Source organism: Amphibalanus amphitrite, unplaced genomic scaffold (genome assembly GCF_019059575.1).
Source record: "Amphibalanus amphitrite isolate SeventyFive unplaced genomic scaffold, NRLGWU_Aamphi_draft 000193F_arrow, whole genome shotgun sequence".
Lineage (NCBI taxonomy): Eukaryota > Metazoa > Arthropoda > Thecostraca > Balanomorpha > Balanidae > Amphibalanus > Amphibalanus amphitrite.
In genome coordinates, this window is record NW_024881688.1 from 94918 (window position 1) to 114254 (window position 19337).

The 19337-nt window shown below is 49.3% G+C and overlaps 1 protein-coding gene across 2 annotated transcripts in view; it reads right to left on the reverse strand.

The window, feature by feature from the left end:
• LOC122384551 (balbiani ring protein 3-like) overlaps positions 1 to 19337 on the reverse strand; it is a 52921-nt gene that overhangs the window by 24582 nt on the left and 9002 nt on the right. The window contains exons 3-9 of one of the 2 annotated variants that reach the window (XM_043372087.1): positions 17823 to 17963; positions 17349 to 17600; positions 14636 to 14782; positions 13924 to 14058; positions 13145 to 13282; positions 434 to 574; positions 125 to 211 (exon numbers count right to left, since the gene is read on the reverse strand). In XM_043372087.1, the coding sequence (XP_043228022.1) occupies positions 125 to 211; positions 434 to 574; positions 13145 to 13282; positions 13924 to 14058; positions 14636 to 14782; positions 17349 to 17600; positions 17823 to 17963 (1041 nt within the window). Of the gene's footprint in view, positions 1 to 124; positions 212 to 433; positions 575 to 13144; positions 13283 to 13923; positions 14059 to 14635; positions 14786 to 17348; positions 17601 to 17822; positions 17964 to 19337 lie in introns of both variants that reach the window. The other variant, XM_043372085.1, reaches the window with a different exon arrangement.

Here is a 19337-nt window from a genome sequence, read left to right on the forward strand (position 1 = left end):
ACAGCTGGAAGGATTAACTTTTGGGAACCGATTTCATATGGCCAACGCTCGGTCTTGTTTCAAAACAACTTCAATAGCTTAGCATGCAATAATCGATTGTTACATCTTTTCAGCATGAACTTACTGTTGATGCATTCTGGCCCCTTTTCCGAATCGACGCAGTAGAAACCTCTCTTGCATTTAATGTTCCTGCACGTGGTGCGGTATTCGGCTGAAAAATGAAACGTTATGCTTTAACATAATCAAATGACCGGTAGACGGTTGCGATTTTGTCGCCAGCTAACCTCAAATCGAAAGCAAACAAACCAAACTGATAATGAACAGATTAATTTCGCAACAGAAACAAAAGTAAGCTTTCCGCTACATGCACGTCCCATCTTTCTAAAAACGGACTTAAACAAGGAAGGGGGGTGACAGTTCTACCAGTACTTACTGGGCTGCGTGCATCCCTTATCGCCCTGGCTGTTCTTGCAGCACTTGAGCTCGTGCGGACACTCGTGGTCGCTGTCGCAGAAGTGGCCCGACTTCAAGGTCAGCTTATCCTTATTTGGGCACAGCATCGGCTTCTCGCCAACTGCAGAAAGAAGATAAAGATTATCTAGCGCGGAGATAGCGTTATCTTGCTTCTGTCGTCAGGTAGCATAGAAGCACACACCATCCGTTAATTATATAAGGAGAGGGGAACGGAATGAAGCAGGGGCCCGGGAACGATTTTCAAGTTGGGGGGGGGGGGGGCGAGCCTAAAATGCCTGACATGATGCCTATGAAGCAGTGGCGTAGTTAGGGGTATAAGGGGACACGTACCCCCCCCCCCCCACCCATCGGGTTGAAAGGGACCCTCGGGTCCGAGAGGACCTGCGGTGCCATTTGACCGCTGAGGATTAACGATGATCATATTTCGACTCAGAATGGCCTCATAGGTCTCGTTAGTGCACCTTATGGGCCCTAAATAACCACACTAAAATCTCAACAAGGACCCCACGCCGGCTTCTGAGGGAATCTTGCAGATTTTAAGGGCCCCTCGGTGGTCTCCAAAGGCCCGTTACTGGCCTCTGAGAGTTCTTACCGGCCTATGAGGGGCCAGTTCTAGGGGCATTTCCCGCCTGTGATGGTCACACACTTATTTTTCCGAGGGTCCCATAACGGCAACTGAGGGGGCCCTCATCGGCGCCTATGAGGGCCCACACCGGTGTCTCTGAGCATTTCACACCCCCAACTCTGAGTGCCTATACCAGTGCTAAAGCCCTATATCGGCGGTTCTGAGGACCCAACAGTCAACACCTGCGCATCTAAAGGCCACCCACTGGAAACTTTGGAGGGCCCCACACCGGTGACTCTGAGCCCTGAGGGCCCCACCGGCGTCTGACAGTACCAAGCCGGTCTCTAAGGACCCCACAAGACTTCTCCTGCCGGCCTAAGGGCCCCGTGCCGGTCACTGGTTGGTTTGTAGTTCCTGTTGGGTTTCCCCCTGTTGGTTTGTATAGGGTTCGCGTCAGCAGCTCTAAAGACCCCACACCCGTCTGTAACGGCTCCACACCAGCGTCTATGAGATCCCAGAGCAACGCCTGTAAGGACCCTCACCGGCGCCTCTGAGAGAATCACACTAGCACCTCTGTGCGCCCGAACGGGCACCTGCATCGCGGCCCATACCAATGCCTCTAAAGGCCCCTTACCGGCGGCTCTGAGGGCCCTATACGCCGGTGATTCTGAGGGTGCTACCGATAACCAAATGCATCAGACAAGCCCTTAGTGTCGCTGAGCTTTAATCCCATAGATACCGGCCTTCCGAGGGCGCCACGTCAGTGCACTCATTGCCCCACACCCCTCCCTCACACCCGGAGCGGGTAAACTGTGTTATACCTACCTATATTATAGCAACGATTTTACCACCGTTGTACGTTATATATTTCTCAAAGTTTTCTCAAAATGGTCTAGTATAAAATCTGGCATGCCAAACTCATGGCCAAGGCCAGGCCCAAACCAAAGCGGGATGACAATAGCAGATGTTGTGAAATCGATACTGTATCAGCAGAAACCATTCAAATGGCTAGGAAAATGCCGTGTGATGATCTTTAGATGGAAAACAAGAAGGAAAGAAGTCCGGAAAAGGGAAGAAAGATCCTTTCACGCTGCCTCAATGTTGAGGGGGCGCCGCCCCCTCGGCTCTCAAGTTGGGGGGGGGGGGCAAGCGCCCCCGCTGCCCCCCCTGTTCCCGGGTCTATGGAATGAAGCAAAAAGCAAGAGCATTAAGAGGCCTGTACACATTCAGCTGCTGTGCTGCTGTCAGCCGAAAATCACTCACACTATTGGCTGAAAAATTGATGACGTTATGTTGCACTTGCAACATGACGTCACCTCTCTGCTGCCGGCAGCATGGGCTGACGGGCTGTGCTGCTACGAGAAAGCAAGTGCAGAGATGCCGAGCCGTCAGCAAAAGCCATAAATGACGCATTTAGACACTGGTAGTGGCGCATGAAAGCAAATCACGTGCCAGATTTTTATTGAGCACTGCAGATAAATGAAATTTGGACACCATGTTGGCGCTATTCACATATATTTGGTTTCATAATTAATTGTGGATACAAGAAAAATACTTATTACCTACTTTCGCACATTGTCTGTAAATATTTTGATAATATATCTAATTGCTTAAGTATGATGGATATATTCAAACACATACTTGACAGGTCACGCATTGTACACTGTGCGGTAAAAAAAAAACGCTCCCATCTCCATTCCCCTATTTGCTCCCTTTGCCCCCACGAGACAGGTATCTCGCTAGTTCAGGGTCAGACATAGGGTCACGGTCCAGGCCCTGGGCAATAAACTGTGCCCGCATTTCCTGATAGAGCTCGCGATACTTTTTCAGAAGGTCTGTCGACCTAGGAAGCTGCTCCGTCTCTATCATCAGAGAAGGGGTTTCGGTATCTGTTAGGATCGTGGCGAGGTCGTTCACAGCAATATCGGAGCCTTTGTCGTCATGCGTATCGAGTAAGCATTCGTGGTCGTTCCTGTTTCTCGATTCACACGAGTTTTCACTGCCCCCAGCTTGCCAGTTGGTGTCGTCCTTGTCGTTGGGCTCGATGCTGCTACCAGTTGTGTGGGCTGCTCCCATGAGAAGTGACGTGGCGTTACCACGGAGCACGGCAAGCGACACTCGCTGAAAGAGGTACTCTGTAGCCCTCCTGTCGCCGCTTTCACGTGCTATTCGCCGACCTACGTCCTTCAAGAACTGGACAGTGGACTGTCCCAGTGAGCCACTCGTTTCGACGGCGATGGGCTGGAACTTGAAACGCCTTTCCAGCGCTCCATAGCGGCGCCTCTTCCGGCTTTCGGCGGCTTCTGCTGCAGCTCCTGCATGGACCGCCGATTTACCGATGATGTAGCTGGCGTATGTATCGACGCAGGTGCTATCCCATATAAGGCACTTGCCTTCGGTGAAGGGGAAGGTGGTCATCCCATCCGGGCGCCGGCCGTCGCCGCGATCAAGGCCTGTTGGTTCCAGCACTGATGGCATGCCTGCGCTGTGCAGGGCGCGTTTTATGACATCATTCAGCGCGGAGTGTCGCGGCAGACGGCCCGCACTCAGTTGGCAAGACAGCGAGTGCAGCCCCAGGGTGTCGACGGTGGATCCGCACCGGCAGCGGTGAGGAGCACATACCGGAGCGCCGACTCGAAGAGCAACAGCTACTCTGAGAGTTTCATGGTCGAGAAGTGTTCCGAGACTGGGCACAGGCAGTGCGTTCAGCCATGCACCGGAGTGCGGCTGCGCTGCTGCGTGAAGTCGGGCACGGTGTCTGTCATCGGGACTAGCCTCGAGCAGCTTCGCAGCTTCAGCGGCTGCCGCGGTTAGATCCCAAACGCGCTGCCGTCCCTGTTCGGAGGCGTCCGGGAGCTCGAGCCCAGTCTCCACTTTCCACCGTTGGTGCAACGATGTCTCGAGCCGATCGATGCTCTCTGCCATGCTAGGGATGATGTCCATGATCAGGGGAGCGGAGGATCTTAGCGATGCAATATATGCTGGAAGAGCTAAGTCAGAGACCCTCCGGATTCCAAGTCCACCCAGACTCACAGGTAGAGTAGCCTGTCGCCATGATTCACCTTGCAGTGCCACGTTTGTGACAGCCGTGATGCCTTGCCGAACAAGCTCGTCAATTTCTGAGAGGATTGTTGCACTACGAAATGCAGGAGCGCTGCGGAGAAGGTACAGGAGACGTGGTGCGCACACATAATTTTTCAGGAGATAGAATGCTTGATGCGCTTCTTCGAGACACTGCACTCGGCTCACGAGTTTGTTGACGAGCTGCTTCCCGGTCAAAAGCTGTGCCTTCACTTGATCGTCGCAGATTGGTGCGCCAAGGAGCTGTAGTTCCTCGGGACGCGTCAGACGGATGTCAGGCAATAGCTCTGTTAGTCTGAGCAGCGCATCTGGCTGCCAAACCTCTCTGTCGGCTCCCAGCAGAACCAGCTCGCACTTACTGCCATTGACCTGCAGTCCTTTATCGGCAAGTTGTTCCTTGATGCGTCCAATGTTGCTGGTAACCTGATCGAGTGGTCCTCCCACTGTGCCATCATCCAGGTACCATACGTTCAGGTCAGTATTGCTTAAGTATTGTATTAATAAAGAACATGAAGATGAGACGAAATATTTGTTTACAACGCCATATTTGTAAACAGCCAGCCAGTGCTGACATTTCTCATCAGCCAAATGTATACAGTTCCGTCAGCCAGAAGCGGTGGGCGGAGCCTATTTCAGCTGACAACAGCACAACAGCTGAATGTGTACAGGCCTTAGGTATGATCTAGTCCTGTAAATTTTTAGGTTTACTGGGCATTTTAAATTGAAAGTGAGCAATTGACACGACAACTATGAACTAACAAGCCTACCAAAATAAAACAGCACCGAATTAATAAGCGCACGCTCTGCATCTGCTGGGTCAAGCCAGTGTCAACCAGTGTCATCCGAGTTAAATGGATTGCAGTTTTTCGAAGCCATTTAGCCTCCTGCAGTTTTACCATCCTACAGACTTCGCTTCATGTCGCTGCAGAATAAACTGGCCATCACGGCAAGAGAAGTTCCTGAAGCGAGTTCTGCAGTGCCGCCAACCAACAGTGGCGTACAGCGGGTTCAAGGCTGTCGATTTGTGCACTTCTTAGTTATGTAATGGATTATTCTTCCGCCTAAGCGATATTGCTGTGACCAATGAAGAGAGGAGTCTAGAAAGGGACGCAGAAATTGGCTTATTTGAAGAACTTAGATTTGATCAATTAGGACGAAAATTTTGGTAAATAGATTTAAACAAGATCTCATTTTCTGTAAAATTTAATGCGAAGATCATTTAGAAAGACAGTACCCTAGTAGTCAATTTCATAACAATACAACATAACAGACATTTCACATTAACGAATGCGTATCTATCTTGCACTTGTGTAATCATAAATGAGTAATGAATAGACTTTTGCCAGTAGTGTATTCATACGAAAAGAAGAAAAAGATGGAGGAAGAAAGAGAGAGAAAGAGAGAGAGGGAGAGAGAGAGGAGAAAATTGAGAAGAAGAAGAAGAAGAAGAAGAAGAAGAAGAAGATAGATATTACATTTGAAATTAAATTCGCTGAGGCTGGACAGGTTTTTATCTGTTGCCCAGTCATCTCATCACGCCTGCACATGCCTTGTGGACGACTGTTAATATCCGTCGTGACTTCAAATGCATGAGTCACACTCGCCTCAGTGCAGTAATTTCACAGCCTGCAAGCGGAAAGGCCGCATTTTAGTGTCCCCGTCCACGGTAGAGCGGGGCGCTATCACTGGGTCAGGGGCACCGAAACGGGCAGCTATGGGCAATATGGACAGCGATGGAGCATTCCTGTACTGAAAGGAGGGGGGCCGACCCAGTGGTGACGTCACCAGACCTGCCGTGACGTCATCAGACCCTGACCGTCCGTGACCTATTGGACCCGGACACGTTTTGAACTGACAAGTGACGCTCGTCACCACTGTGTTCATAAAGCCAGAGTGACAAGAAATCACCTATATAACCACCAACGGCTTCCACAGCGGATCTTAGCCTACGAGCAGCATCGATACTACCGACAAGCAGCAAAAGGAGGAGATGATGGCGCTGAAACGAGGACCGCTAGATCTGTCAAAATGATGCGTCAATTCGACGCGGCTGTCGCCCGTGAGGCTAATTATGCAGCCCAGCCATTTGTTATACACGGGAAATGTCGGATCCTCTGGCTCACCTTCACCCCAATCTGTACTTGGAATGACATATTTCGGGACGCTTCCCCAGCTTTAAATCTAAGGATCAGAGTTTAGTAATAGCTTCTTGTTTCAGGTAGTGATTGTAAACCGTAATCTGCACAGGTTCGCCTTTGAATTAGGTATATTAGGTGTATTAGGTGTATTAGGTGTATTAGGTATGTATTAGGTATATTATGACCAACTTTGCATATCAAATTTTGAGATTGCTAATCGCTGTTTAACCCTAGAACGCCTAGGGGGGGGGGGTTGTATCAACCCCCCCCCCCCCCAGAGGTTTTTTCGAAGTACACGCTAAACGGCTTGTCGTAGCGGGCTGAAATTTTCAATACCCTCTGGGGCAACCTTTGCGCATCTTTTGCCGAAAAAAAAATTGATCGGGTCATGTCAGGTCACGGAGTTATGACGTCATAAGAGGTACAGCCTCCGGCCGACAGTTACCAAACGTGTGCGCCGAATCCCTAGGTTTTCTGCCGGTGATACCCACATTGTTTGATGGATCATGATGAAACTTCCCATGCATGATGGGGCAAGCATTGGCTATCGTGTGGTGCAAGAAAATTGACCGGGTCAGGTCAGGTCACGGAGCTATGACGTCACAAGAGGAACAGCGTCCGGTACTATTTTTGAAAAGCGCCCGAACCACTATTTGCTAATTCTTGTCACCTCAATGGGAATATGCAGCAATATTAGCTTCTATAGGGAGCAAATGGACCTCCCAAATCCAAAAATACAATCAGATTTCAAAAATTTAAATTTTGATTTTTCGAATTTCTGCCGCCGACTGTGACCTTGCCGACTTCCGGCGCTCCCAACGCGCCATTTTTAGAGCTAGGGAAACGAAATACATACCAAACGATAGAGAATTGATCAAGAAACACGATAGTGAAGGTTTCAAGTCGATATCTCCCACCGTTTTGCCGCAATCGCCGCGGAAATTTGAAAAAGTTTGATTTTTTCGGAAAATTTGACCTTTGACCGGTCATAAGTAGGTCAAATGTTGACCTTGGACCAAAAAATATACCACCAATCGCGAGATCTCGTTGAGAGCAATCCGTTGGTTTTTTCCGCTAAGCTCTACGACCTTCCGTTTCGAAACGCCAGGGGGGGGTCGTAACAACCCCCCCCCCCTGGTCGTTCGTGTTATGAGAAATGGCCTGGTCGTGCGAGGGTTAACAGTCACATCACAATATACAACACAGAGATTAACATGCTTGCAGGCAGTTGCACATTCTAAACAAATGTGCGCCGACAAATTAACGATCTCACTGACGTCAGGCACATCAGACGTAATCACTACTCGTTTCGCGCTGCGTTTCAGGCGACTTGTCCGAAGGCCACGTGTCTTCAATTCGCAGAACGCACTCACTCACTCACTCACTAGCGGCGGAGCCACTAATGGCCTCCGCGACTTCCGACTGCAGTTATCTGTCCCCAGCCGGCCCGTACATGGAGACGGCAATGCCGCTAATGCGGATCCCACTCAGACGGAAACTGCCTCCGCGCAGTACCAGATAGTACCAGACAGCTGGGCTATGTAGGTGGTAACGGGTATCAACTAGTGATGTCAATCGGATACCAACTTGGTATACCGATACCAAACCGATACCAAGTTGGTATTTGGTATTTCAATCCGATTGTTTTTGGTATTTTGTTGGTATTATGAACCCTTGCTAATGTATACAAGGTTGAAAAATCGGTAAAAGGTTGGTATTTTCCTCATCTTCTCAAGTTGGTTCGGTTTCGGTATTTCCTGATGGTTTTGGTTGGTATTTGGTTTGGTATCGGTATTCCGATTTCCTGTAATTGACATCACTAGTATCAACCGCTACTGTAAACGGCAAACGCTGATAACTGCTGCAGGCAGCAGCGAATAACAACGGTTGCATTTGCTATGTTTGCAAGACGTTTGTTGCATCTTGAATAACAAAAGATAATTGCTTTATTGTATCAATCATAGTCCTGGTAAAAGTTCCAACTCGTTCCGAAGAAACTTTATGTCTGGCTAAAAATTACTGACCATGAATTGACAACAAAAACCATTAACGGTACTGTCATCTCATACAGCTAGCAGAAAAAGCAAACTGATGCCCCATCGTTCAGACATGCCAAACTGCAAGAATTGCGGCAGGTTTTTTACATGGCCCGGCTGCAAGTAAGCTTGATTAAGTTCTGAGTTGATTTTACCATCCCACGCTGTTGATAATAGCCGTCGTTTTTACTACGGCCATCTGGTACACATTTGGTGCAGACTAGGTGCAGATTTGGTGCAGATTTGGTCAATTTAGGTTCATTGTGTTTCTTAACCCGCGCCGGGCCGGTGCTCCGCGACTTCCGCGCCGGGCCGGAGGGGGGGGGGTGTCTGAACACCCCCGTCTAGTTATCAGTTTGGGTTGCAAAGATGCTTATGTATATACCTCGTTTTTTCAATTTTTTTTCCAGACATTATTTTCGTTTAAAACACTGAAATAATTTCATGATATGAAGATATTTGTTGTAAAAGAGATTTGTTGCAGATGAGTGCTCAAATTACATGCTTTCGTCAGATATCCGGTCGTGAATTATGACATAGTTTGTATCGTACGTTAACGACGGTAAGATAATTGACACCTAACTTGCTACCCAAGTTTTTCATAATGATTATTATAAAAAAAAAATCGTTTATGCTGCCTCTCTATATGTAACGAGTCCAGTATACATGTGGCATGTTAAATAAATTGCACCAACCATGGCGTTTTTATTTATTGATATAATGGTTTTAGACAAGCAATCCCAAAGAGCCAAAATGTTCCCAACATGTCCCAGGTCAGAACCAATTGACTCGTAAGAAGCAACAATAAAGAGAGCCCCACTGACGTCATGGCCATAGTTGCTGACGTCAACGGATCATGAAATGACGTCATTAGATCCCTAATTAGCATCTCCCTCAAGCCGTTGCTTGTCAACAACGGTGCAACGTTTAAATGACATTTCAAAGTGCTGTTTGGTTAACCCGCGCCCCGTAGGGGGGGGGGGGCCGAAACGGCCCCCCCCTGTCCTTTTCGGTCGATATCTCCTAAACGGCTGGAGATATCGCCACCAAACTTTCAGGACCCCTCCGGGCATCAATTTTACACATTGTGACCAAAAAATTTTCCAGAGGCTATGATAGGTTGGCCACAAATGACGTCAGAGTGACGTCATGTTCTATCATTTTCGACCGAAAAAAGACCTTCGCGAGAAGACCTGTCAGGACTACAGCTTTGAAGATACAGAAAAATGATCAAGACATAAAAGATGTAGAATTGAGAGGGCTACAAAACTGCTATCTCAAATTTTTGAAATTTTTGAGTTTTGACCCCCAAAAATCAAAAAAAAACATTTTTTTGGATATATTCGCCAAAAAATCCAAAAAGTTTTTTGAGTTTCGAAAAAACCGGAATATATGTGATAGTGCCTACCATCTTCTATCTACATACCAAATTTCAGATCGATACCTCGTTTTTTGGCCAAGTTATAGCGAAAAAACTGTTCAAAAATGATGACGTCAAATTTTCAAACTCAATTTTTGGCAATTCTAGAACTCGTAGAGCAAAACAAAGACCACCATTAGACTCCCCGTGACGAGCTGCATCGAATCGATACCCATTTTATGCAAAAATATCAACTTTGAAATTTGACCTAATTTGACCTGACCTTGACCTGACCTTCACAAAAACGTGACCTAGGCTGGCCCCAAAGGCTGCCTAACCCACATAATCGCATTTGTCATGTAAAATGGACCATAAAACATGTATCACACGACACATTCATATTGTGACCCCGGTGACCTGACCTCGCTGTGACCTGACCTGGTATCAGTGACCTCTGATAGCAAAGTATGTGTTTGGCGAACAATGTACCATCGATGGTTTTCAACAAATTACCAATTTACTCGCTTTCACAGCACATTTCTTGAATTGCCTGTGAACGGTGAAAATCTGACCTTTGACCTGACCTGTGACGTCATCGGTTTGACCTAGGTCAATGAAATTTGGTCACAAGGTAGTTCCCGGGTGGGGCTATCGAACGCCGTTTGAATTTTGAAAATCGGCCGGTAACTTTCCGAGATCTTAGGGGGGGGGGGCCGAAACGGCCCCCCCCCCCCCTACGGATGGTAGGGTCCGCCGGTAGCCCTACGGGGCGCGGGTTAAGTGGCTCAAGACTTGGCGCAGAAGGCCTTAAAAATTGAAAAGCGTCATAAGAATCCCGTTACCGTCTGTTTACCTTGATAATTATATAACTAATGGCAGATTATCTTCTCTAAGAAACACTGTTGCGCGGTGCGGAATAAAGCCATAATTTGGTACGACATGCTAGATGTCTGACGACAGGTGCTTACCGGAGAGAGGCAGGGCCTCGTCTAAGGAATTTTCACTGGGGGGGCCAGAGACTGAAGGAGCCAAACCTAGGGTACCCCCAAATCCTGTTTTCTCACCGGATTTAGACCACTTATTTTTCATCACAGCCCTGACACCATGAATATTTTTTTTTGAAAACTAAAAAAAAATAGTAGGCCATCCGACCCATGCTTGTATGTTAGTTTATAGCCTCCTCACATTGCCTCATCAGACAATAATAATCACACTTCTCGCTGTTGAGCGTGTGTTTGAGTGGCAGTGCCGTTAGCCGTGTCTAAGGAATTTGCACGCCGAGCCTTATGTCGAGGGCCCATACGCATTTTTTTAGAACCACATCGGTTTCTGATGGGTCCCTCTGAGCGCTCGATGCCGATCTCTGAGGGCTAATGTCAGCTTCTGGACCTACGTCGGCCTGTATGTTAGCCCACACTGGTTTTATATGATCCATACCAGGCTTTAAGGGTCAATCTGAGTGGAGACCGTATTTTCCCACTAGGGCCCCTCAGACCAGTGTAATGCCTGTGTATCAACATGGAGACTGATGTCTTCTCAGGTGGATTCTCCGTAATCGCCGTGGATCTTCGACCGTAGCCTTCGACGAGTGACGACGGTCGTCACTCGTCAGAGGCTATAAACTAAACAAAAATGAAGATAGTAGTGCTTTGAGGCCAGTTGGGAGTTGGGACACGAAGTGGCTGGCATTTGCCCTCCAGGACTCCATGCCGACTTCTTAAGATAATCCAGCTGTCAGAGTTCCCGTCCCCACAGACAGACCACCAATCTGGCATCTGCACCTACGTTTGACCACTCAGAACGGGAGCCTGCTTCATTACGATTATAGGAGCTACTCTAGCAGCACACCGGTGACCGTCCAGCCAGAAGTTGGACGCCGCTAGCGAGGACGACGATAGGCAAAAACAAGAGATTGACGCCCCGAGGGGCGAGGACAGAAACAACAGATTGATACCTAAAGGAGAAATTTTTGCCGGTAGAGCCTTGGACTCCGCGTGGTGAGGGCACGCGTCCCGGTTATAACAGTCCAGGTTCGAAGCGCGACATCGCACGATCTTTATGAGCCTCCTGGCGAGTATGGTTGCGGTTGGTGGCAGGCCGTAGCCATTCGAAGTCAGTGAGGGGACCGGCCGTGCGCGGCTATGTGCATACGTTAAACTTTGGGCTCTAAATTCTGTCATAGATCACGAATTGCGCGATCGAAGGGTAGAGGGCAGGGCCAACGCAAAGCTCTGCTTGGCGGGGGCTCTGTACTTGTGAATCCTTCCATTCAAAAGGTTCGGACAAAATTAATGAAAAAATATCCGGGACACGGAGTTGGTCGCCTGAAAAGACGAAATGTAACTTATTGCTGAGCGAAAAAAGGTTCAGGTAAACAAAATAAACACATAACAGCCCTAGGTAATGGGGTATTTCAATGTGGTCACATTGCATCGTTTCGTTTACGCATTTGTTTTTATGTGCACTGACGCCGCGAAATAAAAATTCGTTTGCCTATTGACTATTGCCGGCCCCCCCAGTAGGGACTTTTTGCCCTCACTGGGGGGGCCAGGTCGATGACTGCGGGGGTTTGGCCCCCCCAGTTAACATGTTAGACGAGGCCTTGGAGAGAGGTGAAAGAATGTTTAATGTTCAAGCTACTTAAAGACAGGTACATAAATGGCGGCTAAAAGCCGAATACACAGAAGCAGATGGGGTCAATAGGACGGTTTGAAAAGAGCTTCATTTCCAAGAGAGCTTTTAAAAACAAAAAGCAATCTTTTATCAGAATGGACTATAATGGCATTCATGAAGAAAGGCAGTCGAATGCAGTTATTGTTGACCCTCATACCTTTACTTCCTCCCATTGCATCGCTATTCGCTTACGACCTACATCGGCCCCAGCAGGCATTGTTGCCCGTTGACTGTCAGTGCCGACTGTCGGGAAGGTCTTTTCATTCCGAATGTTTTCTAATATTGCCTTATTCTTCAAACATTTACGCTATTAAATTTATTACGAAACTCGTTTGAATGTGACCTTCTCTTCAGTTGTTACAAAACACATTTGCAAGTGACAATTGAATGCGTTTTGTTTCCACACTGATACTTAAATGACAATTAGCTGCTCTTTGATCTTGACAAAAATTGCGCAGCAGGTGATAATTTATGGCTGACACTTTTTTTGTGTTTCGACAATCCTGTCAAATAATTCAGCATCAACGTTATGCGACACAGCTAAAAGAAAACATGTCAAACATATGACGCAATATTTAATATGACTCCTTAAATACATATGTCGTTACAAGTACATATATGCAGCTTTAGCTTAAATCTCTCGGTGAGCAAAAATACAGCGCTAAGCAGGTGGATATGCACTTGCAGCTAGAGCCTACGATAACCATGTCATGGTATAATTGTGTGTTTATTATAAACAGGCAGTGCCAGACGGCGTGTGATAGCTGACGCACGCCCACTCGCAGCATCGACCCATGACGTGTACGACTGAACTGACCTGGCTTAGTGCACTTTCTGCCGCAGGGCGTGTCGCAGCACTTTTGTCCGCCGCCGCAGTCGGAGCTGGAGACGCACTGATCGTCACGGAAGAAACAGTTGGGCGTCTCCAGCTGGGCAGGGCAGAAGCCCGGCTCGTCTGTCGTCAGACGAGAACAGTCAGAAGTGGCGGTACTCAAGAACACAGACTGTCACCGAGCGAGCAGGCATGCCATGCTGTAGTTAGACTGGACGACCATAAGCCTACCAGGAATGAATGCATAAACTGAGCGCTTTATCAAATGTCCCGTGTCTCATACCGACCAAGCGCAGCTGTAATGTACCGACTACTCCTGTGCAGGATGTGGTGTTCACTGCTGACATTTCGCCTGAGCCTCCAGAGTGTTCTAACGTTGAACGTTATTGCCGCCATAAAGCACCAGCTATCGATTTATATTCATAGCCTGATGTCATTTCGCAGACGTCACCATGCTGAATAATATCAGCCCCCTAATGAGCTGCGTGACAACCTTCTTTGCATTCAAACAGACACGCTCGGATAAATAACACTCATCCTCAGTTATCAGTGACAGACATGTAATGAGCACAATTTATCTTCAAACACCGGTGGTATGTTTTGTTCAGCTGTTACTTGAAGGAAACCAGCTCTTAATTCCCATAATTATCCCATAATTATCCACCTATTCCCACTCTACGTAATATATTGTCTCTAATCATCGGACCGCACATCTCCCACCTCCCGTTCTTTTCGCTCTTTCTCTTCCTCTCCCGTTTTCTTACCCGCCGCCTTGCAGATTTTTCCGCAGCCAGTCTGGCAGCACTTGCCCGCTCCGGGGCAGTCGCTGTCGACCTCACACCACTCGCCGCAGGGATCGTTACCCTCGGCCACCGGGCAGATACCTGGTCGCTGCTTCGCTGTCGAAACATTACAGAGCATAATCGTCACACAATTATTGTGATAGGCAGGTGTGTTACAACAGCTGAATAAGTTACATCCCATCGAGAGGGACGTGTTTGCAAACCGTCAGTCGGTCAGCCCCGGACAGTCAATACTGACCGGTCCTGACCGGTGCCGGCGAACCGTTTGACCTCCCGGCGGCCTTTGAGTGACCTCGACCCCTCCCCGCCCCACCCATCCCCACACGGAGGTGTCACCGCTTGTGAAATCCGACATGCGGATTATGGAGGTTGTCGGCCTCCAAAGCGCGATGCAAATAGGCGCAGGTCGTATAGGGCTGCTTCCGAGACGAGACAGCGCCTTGACACAGAGCGTGACATCATAGCTACACTCAGCGGCTCCCTTACAGGTGACACAAAGACAACATGATACACAGAGACCTTAACGCTAATAAACTTACCGTAAGCGGATGCCTTTACCTGAGCATGTGATAGACAACCACCTCTAGTAACACAAAACTAAAGAAAAAGATATGTGTATCTCGCACACGAATTTCAGCCTTCACATGAGTGTAGAGGAGTAATAGGTCCTCACCTGCGGGTGTGCAGATGTTGCCGCATCCGGTGACATCACAACACTTGTCCTCTCCTTCGCAGTCTTCGTCGTCGTAGCAGCGCACTCCACAGCCGGTCTGCTTGAGGAGCGGGTGGTCGGAGCGTGCCGGGCAGTAGCCGGGCTTCTCTGCTGGGCGCAGGAGGGAGCGGGCACCTCAGCTACTGTCACAGAGAGGCACCGCAGGAGGAAACGAGCACCACAGCTACAGGAAGCCTCATAGCTATACACTCAATACAGTCACAAAGAGACATCACAGGAGGGGGCGGACAGCTTAGCTTCAGTCACAGAGGGACACGGGACAGGCACTGCGGGCGGGCCCTTCGTCTCTGTCCGAATGAACAGTGCAGCGTCATGATGCTGCCGGAAGAGGGAATAGTTCGCGCCGCAGCTCCAGTGCAGCCACATTCATACCGAGCTCAATCCATGAGCTGACCGGCCACCCGGTCGGTAATTCACCCCTCCCTGCGCGATTATACAAGGACGGAGCGGCTATTTACAGAGAGGTCACGCTCTGACCGCTCTGCAGCCCCGCTCGGGCAGGATGCCGGTCAGTGGGCCATTTCCGCAGCGGGACGCTCCCCCGGGCTCTCCCTGGAGTAATTATCCCCGAGTCTGCACCGAGTAGTACCAGCCGCCGGCCTTTCACCGCCAAATGTTGCCAAGGACGGCGATAACTCGACTCTCGGAACGTCCGTCTGACATTTTCTGCCGCGTGACAGACCGACATCTCGGCGGCTCGGCGGCACGCGCCGGCTGGCAGACATCTGTCACAGAGTGATGTGACAGTTGTGACAGGGCGCTGTGACAGACGGCGATGACAGGGGATGTCAGCTAGTGTCAGGTGGTGCCAGGTGGTGCTTGGTGCTGTCACTTGGTTTCCGATAGTGTCGTAGGATGGATGGCGATGGCTTGGAATATTTCAGCACGGCAAGGCGAGCATCATGACGGTTCTTTGCCATTATGTGAAATCAACAATGTTTCATGTAGTTATACCCGATGAATCATTATATTTTCTCCTTTGCCTGGAAGGCAAAAACAATTTGAAACCACATGGATACAAGCCAAGCGGAGAAGACATGCGACTTCTCAGCTGCAGCCATCGTGTTGATCGATGATATTTGGCCATATGATCTGGATGATTGACATAACAATCGGGCGTGTCTGGTGACAAGGTCAGCGGCGGCGGTAGAACATCGATCGATCTACCCGTGCCGACAGGACCGTCATATGCACAGCTAGCAAGGCTGTCCCGTGTACTACACGTGCAGGTGACTGGAGGACCCAACGCACTCTGATTGTGAACACTGAACAGTCCCGTCCACGGTCCCACTGGGGTGGAGGGGGGGGGGGGTGCTGACAGAGCTGGCACCTGAGCCAGCGGAGAGGCGTCGCCGTTTGTTACAGCCGCGATACCATGCTGACCCGACTCGGACCCTGCCCGCCGGCCGGCCGGACGGCTTATGGTAATGGCGGGCCATGTTCAGCCAAGGCCGCCCCCGCCTGCAGCCAGAAGAGGAGCTGCTTCCGGCCTGTTGACAGGGACGCAGCGCCCCTCCCGGTGGCCCCCCGCGAGCCGACACTGGCTGCAGCCATACATCAGACGGCCGACAGGCTGCAGCGTGGGTGTGATGTCTGCCCAGGGCGGCAGACGGCTCACTGAATCCGGGGGCAGGGTCCTCTGAGCCTGATTGTACGGCGGTGTTATATCAGAGCGGCTGTAGGTATACTGAATCGGATTGAGCAACAAGCAAGCCATTTGTGATGGAAAAATCTCTGTTGCCCGAAAAAAAAATAACATGGATGCATGGAAAACTTGACAGCGTGCGCTCAACATGATGTTCTGCTAGCTTTTTGCTTAATTTTGTCGATTTTGTTTTACACAAAGGCGTGACTGATTTGAAATATCTGTGAGTTGTTCGCACAATGAGATGTTTTCGGTCAGAGAATTGCATAATCGCCGATGATTCAGTCGAGAATAGACGTTCGGAACAATACGACATTCCTTGGGCGTCCTGCATGCAGGTAGCGAGAGCCTCTCGCTGTATTGTGTAGGGTCTCTGTGGATTATCGGTGATTGTTCAGCGGGTTATTTCTTGGTGGTATATTGTTCACCGCTTGACTGAGCGGATCGTGAATCAAAGAGACTTGACTTCCGTTCCTCTAGAATCTCCTAGTCACGTCGGAGAAAGAGAAATGCAGGTGCTATGGTAGTTAATCCAGAGCTGACCTTTATACGGGATTGCGTCATTTCATTATTATTTTTCTTCCCAAACCTGTCTTGCTTACGAATGCGTGCCTGTCTTTGTATGGCAACACAGCTGAAACGGACAGGTAGGCTGTGCCGCAGCACATGAGCGAGTGTAATATCCCACTGAAATACATGCAGTTTAAAACGGTCGGGGTTTGTCCAGGGAAGCAGCCATCGCGGCAAGCACAGTCGGCAGGCAGCCGTTTCAGCGTGCCGTGGTTTCAACTGCACTGTTAGGCTGTCCCGCAACACACGGACGCTCGGCTGACGTTGGGGATAGCGTGGCGGTACCGCGCAGTGATTGGGAACGCTTTTTTAGATGAATCATAAGTGTATGGATTGGAAATGGCTTCTTCAATCATTCTATCTACCATCTACCTACACCTATCCACAGAATAATTACGCCGCAGCCGCGCCCCGGCCGGCCGCCGGGCCGCCGCTCACCTCTGGCGCAGATGTTACTCTCGCAGCTGACCGGCTCGTGCACATCGCTGCACGTGCACTTGTTGCACTTGTTGTAGAAGGTGGTGCCGCGCGGGCAGATGTGCTCTCCGCTGGGCGGAACACAGGCGCGCCCGCAGCCGGTCGAGCAGCACTTGTGCTCGCCCGGACACTGGTCATCGATGGAGCACTCGATGGAACAGCTGGTGCCGCGACCCAGGGAGGGCACAGGGCACGAGCCCGGCTTGGCCAGGTCTGAAAGAAACGGCGCGTGCGTAGCCGAAGTCAGGAATCAGTCGGTAATGGCAAACAAGTTGAACTGCGCGGCTAATATATGACGTACAAAAAAATGAAAACAAATTTCACTCGACCCCGATTAATCAAATGTTGAGATTCTCGTTTCCGCACAGACGGTCAGCAAGATATTTTACAAAAAAAAGATACATGCGCATTGTTCTGTTTTTTTTTTCAACTCACATGGCGAGGAGCAGATTTTGCCGCAGCCGGTGCTGCAGCACTTGGTGCTGCCGGGACATTCCCCGTCCTGACCGCACTCGTGGACGCACGGACCGAACGCGAACCGCGACGGACAGTGGCCCGGCTTCGGCACGTCCTCCCCTGAAACACACCGAAAAGGTCAGGTCAGGTCAGGTCAGGTCAGGTCAGGTCAGGTCAGGTCAGGTCAGGTCACAAGGTCAGATGATGGATGAACGTGACAGGTTAAATAAAAGCTAAATAACTTAAAGCAGTTTTAAAACTCTCAGAATGAGCACGCTGTGTGAATTTCCCAGCCCAGAGCTAACTGTTGCGGTCATCGCACGCTTGATTTGGTTCGAAAATCATCGTTATCCAAAGAGGTAAAAATGATTTATTGTCATTGATTTCATCGGGATATGCGTCAATCAAAAGACATTTAGAGTTGCTAAAATGGGAAGTTTACACCCGCGAGAACGTTTAAATAATAAGTCACTAAGTGATCCTTCTTCCACGAAATAATGAAATAATGATCAACAATGAGTTTCCCTCAAAGAATAGCAGTTCTGTACTTTATAGCTCAATGGATTAGCAAGTGTATGCTGTTGCCGTGGTTTGGCAGTTGGTATGGTCTGTCTCTCCAAGACTGTCCAATTCATTAGGCAACAAGGGTCATATCTATCCATCTCCTTCAGGCTCTCACGACAAAAACTCTTCTGACCATACAGCTTAGTCACATGAACTGCCTGTCATTTGATAAAAGGCTCATAATTACTGACTCGGAAGTCGCAAAATGACCCGCCCACGCGTTGACGGACACAACAATCGCGTTATTAGCGATGGCGTGACAGGCCAGTTGGTGTGACAGCCCCGGACGCCAGAGGAACCGTGTCATCGTCCATGTCACCGGCAACCGCAGTGATGGCACCAAGGCCACAGCCAAGGCGCTGGGTGTCACGTGACCTCGGCGTATCAGGTGACATGCGGACAGTGGGGAGCCAGTGTCGCGAGTCAAAGGTCACGTGGTCGAGGGACAGTCATGTTATGTCAGGTGCATGATGTCATTGACAAGTTCGTCAGGAACTCGTTCCGCTGTTGATACTGAATATTCACTTCATGAAGATGTCTTGTGTTGAAATAGAGGGCAGTTATCAGTTTTGCATAAAAAGTAGTGCCACCGTATCAAGAGTTAGAAGCCATGAGAGGCATGGGCGAATGCAGAGCCCTTGGCCTGGTGTGACCGTACAGCTTGGTCTTTCTCGAGTGAGCGCTAGTTTAAATCTTAAATTGACAACGCTATTTCAGGATTACTGTATTTGTATCCTTCGCTACGAGTAATTTCATCTAAAAAAAAAAAAATCAAGCATTGCATTGCATCACATCTCTCTTGTGACAATGCATTGCAATCCCAGTTCCAACTCGTCTGAAGTGTCCACCCTGACCTGAGGCATGTCGGCCCTCGGACGGTATCGGCGGGCTCACCCGGCCTTGTCAGGTCGACAGATATCGCCAAACCTG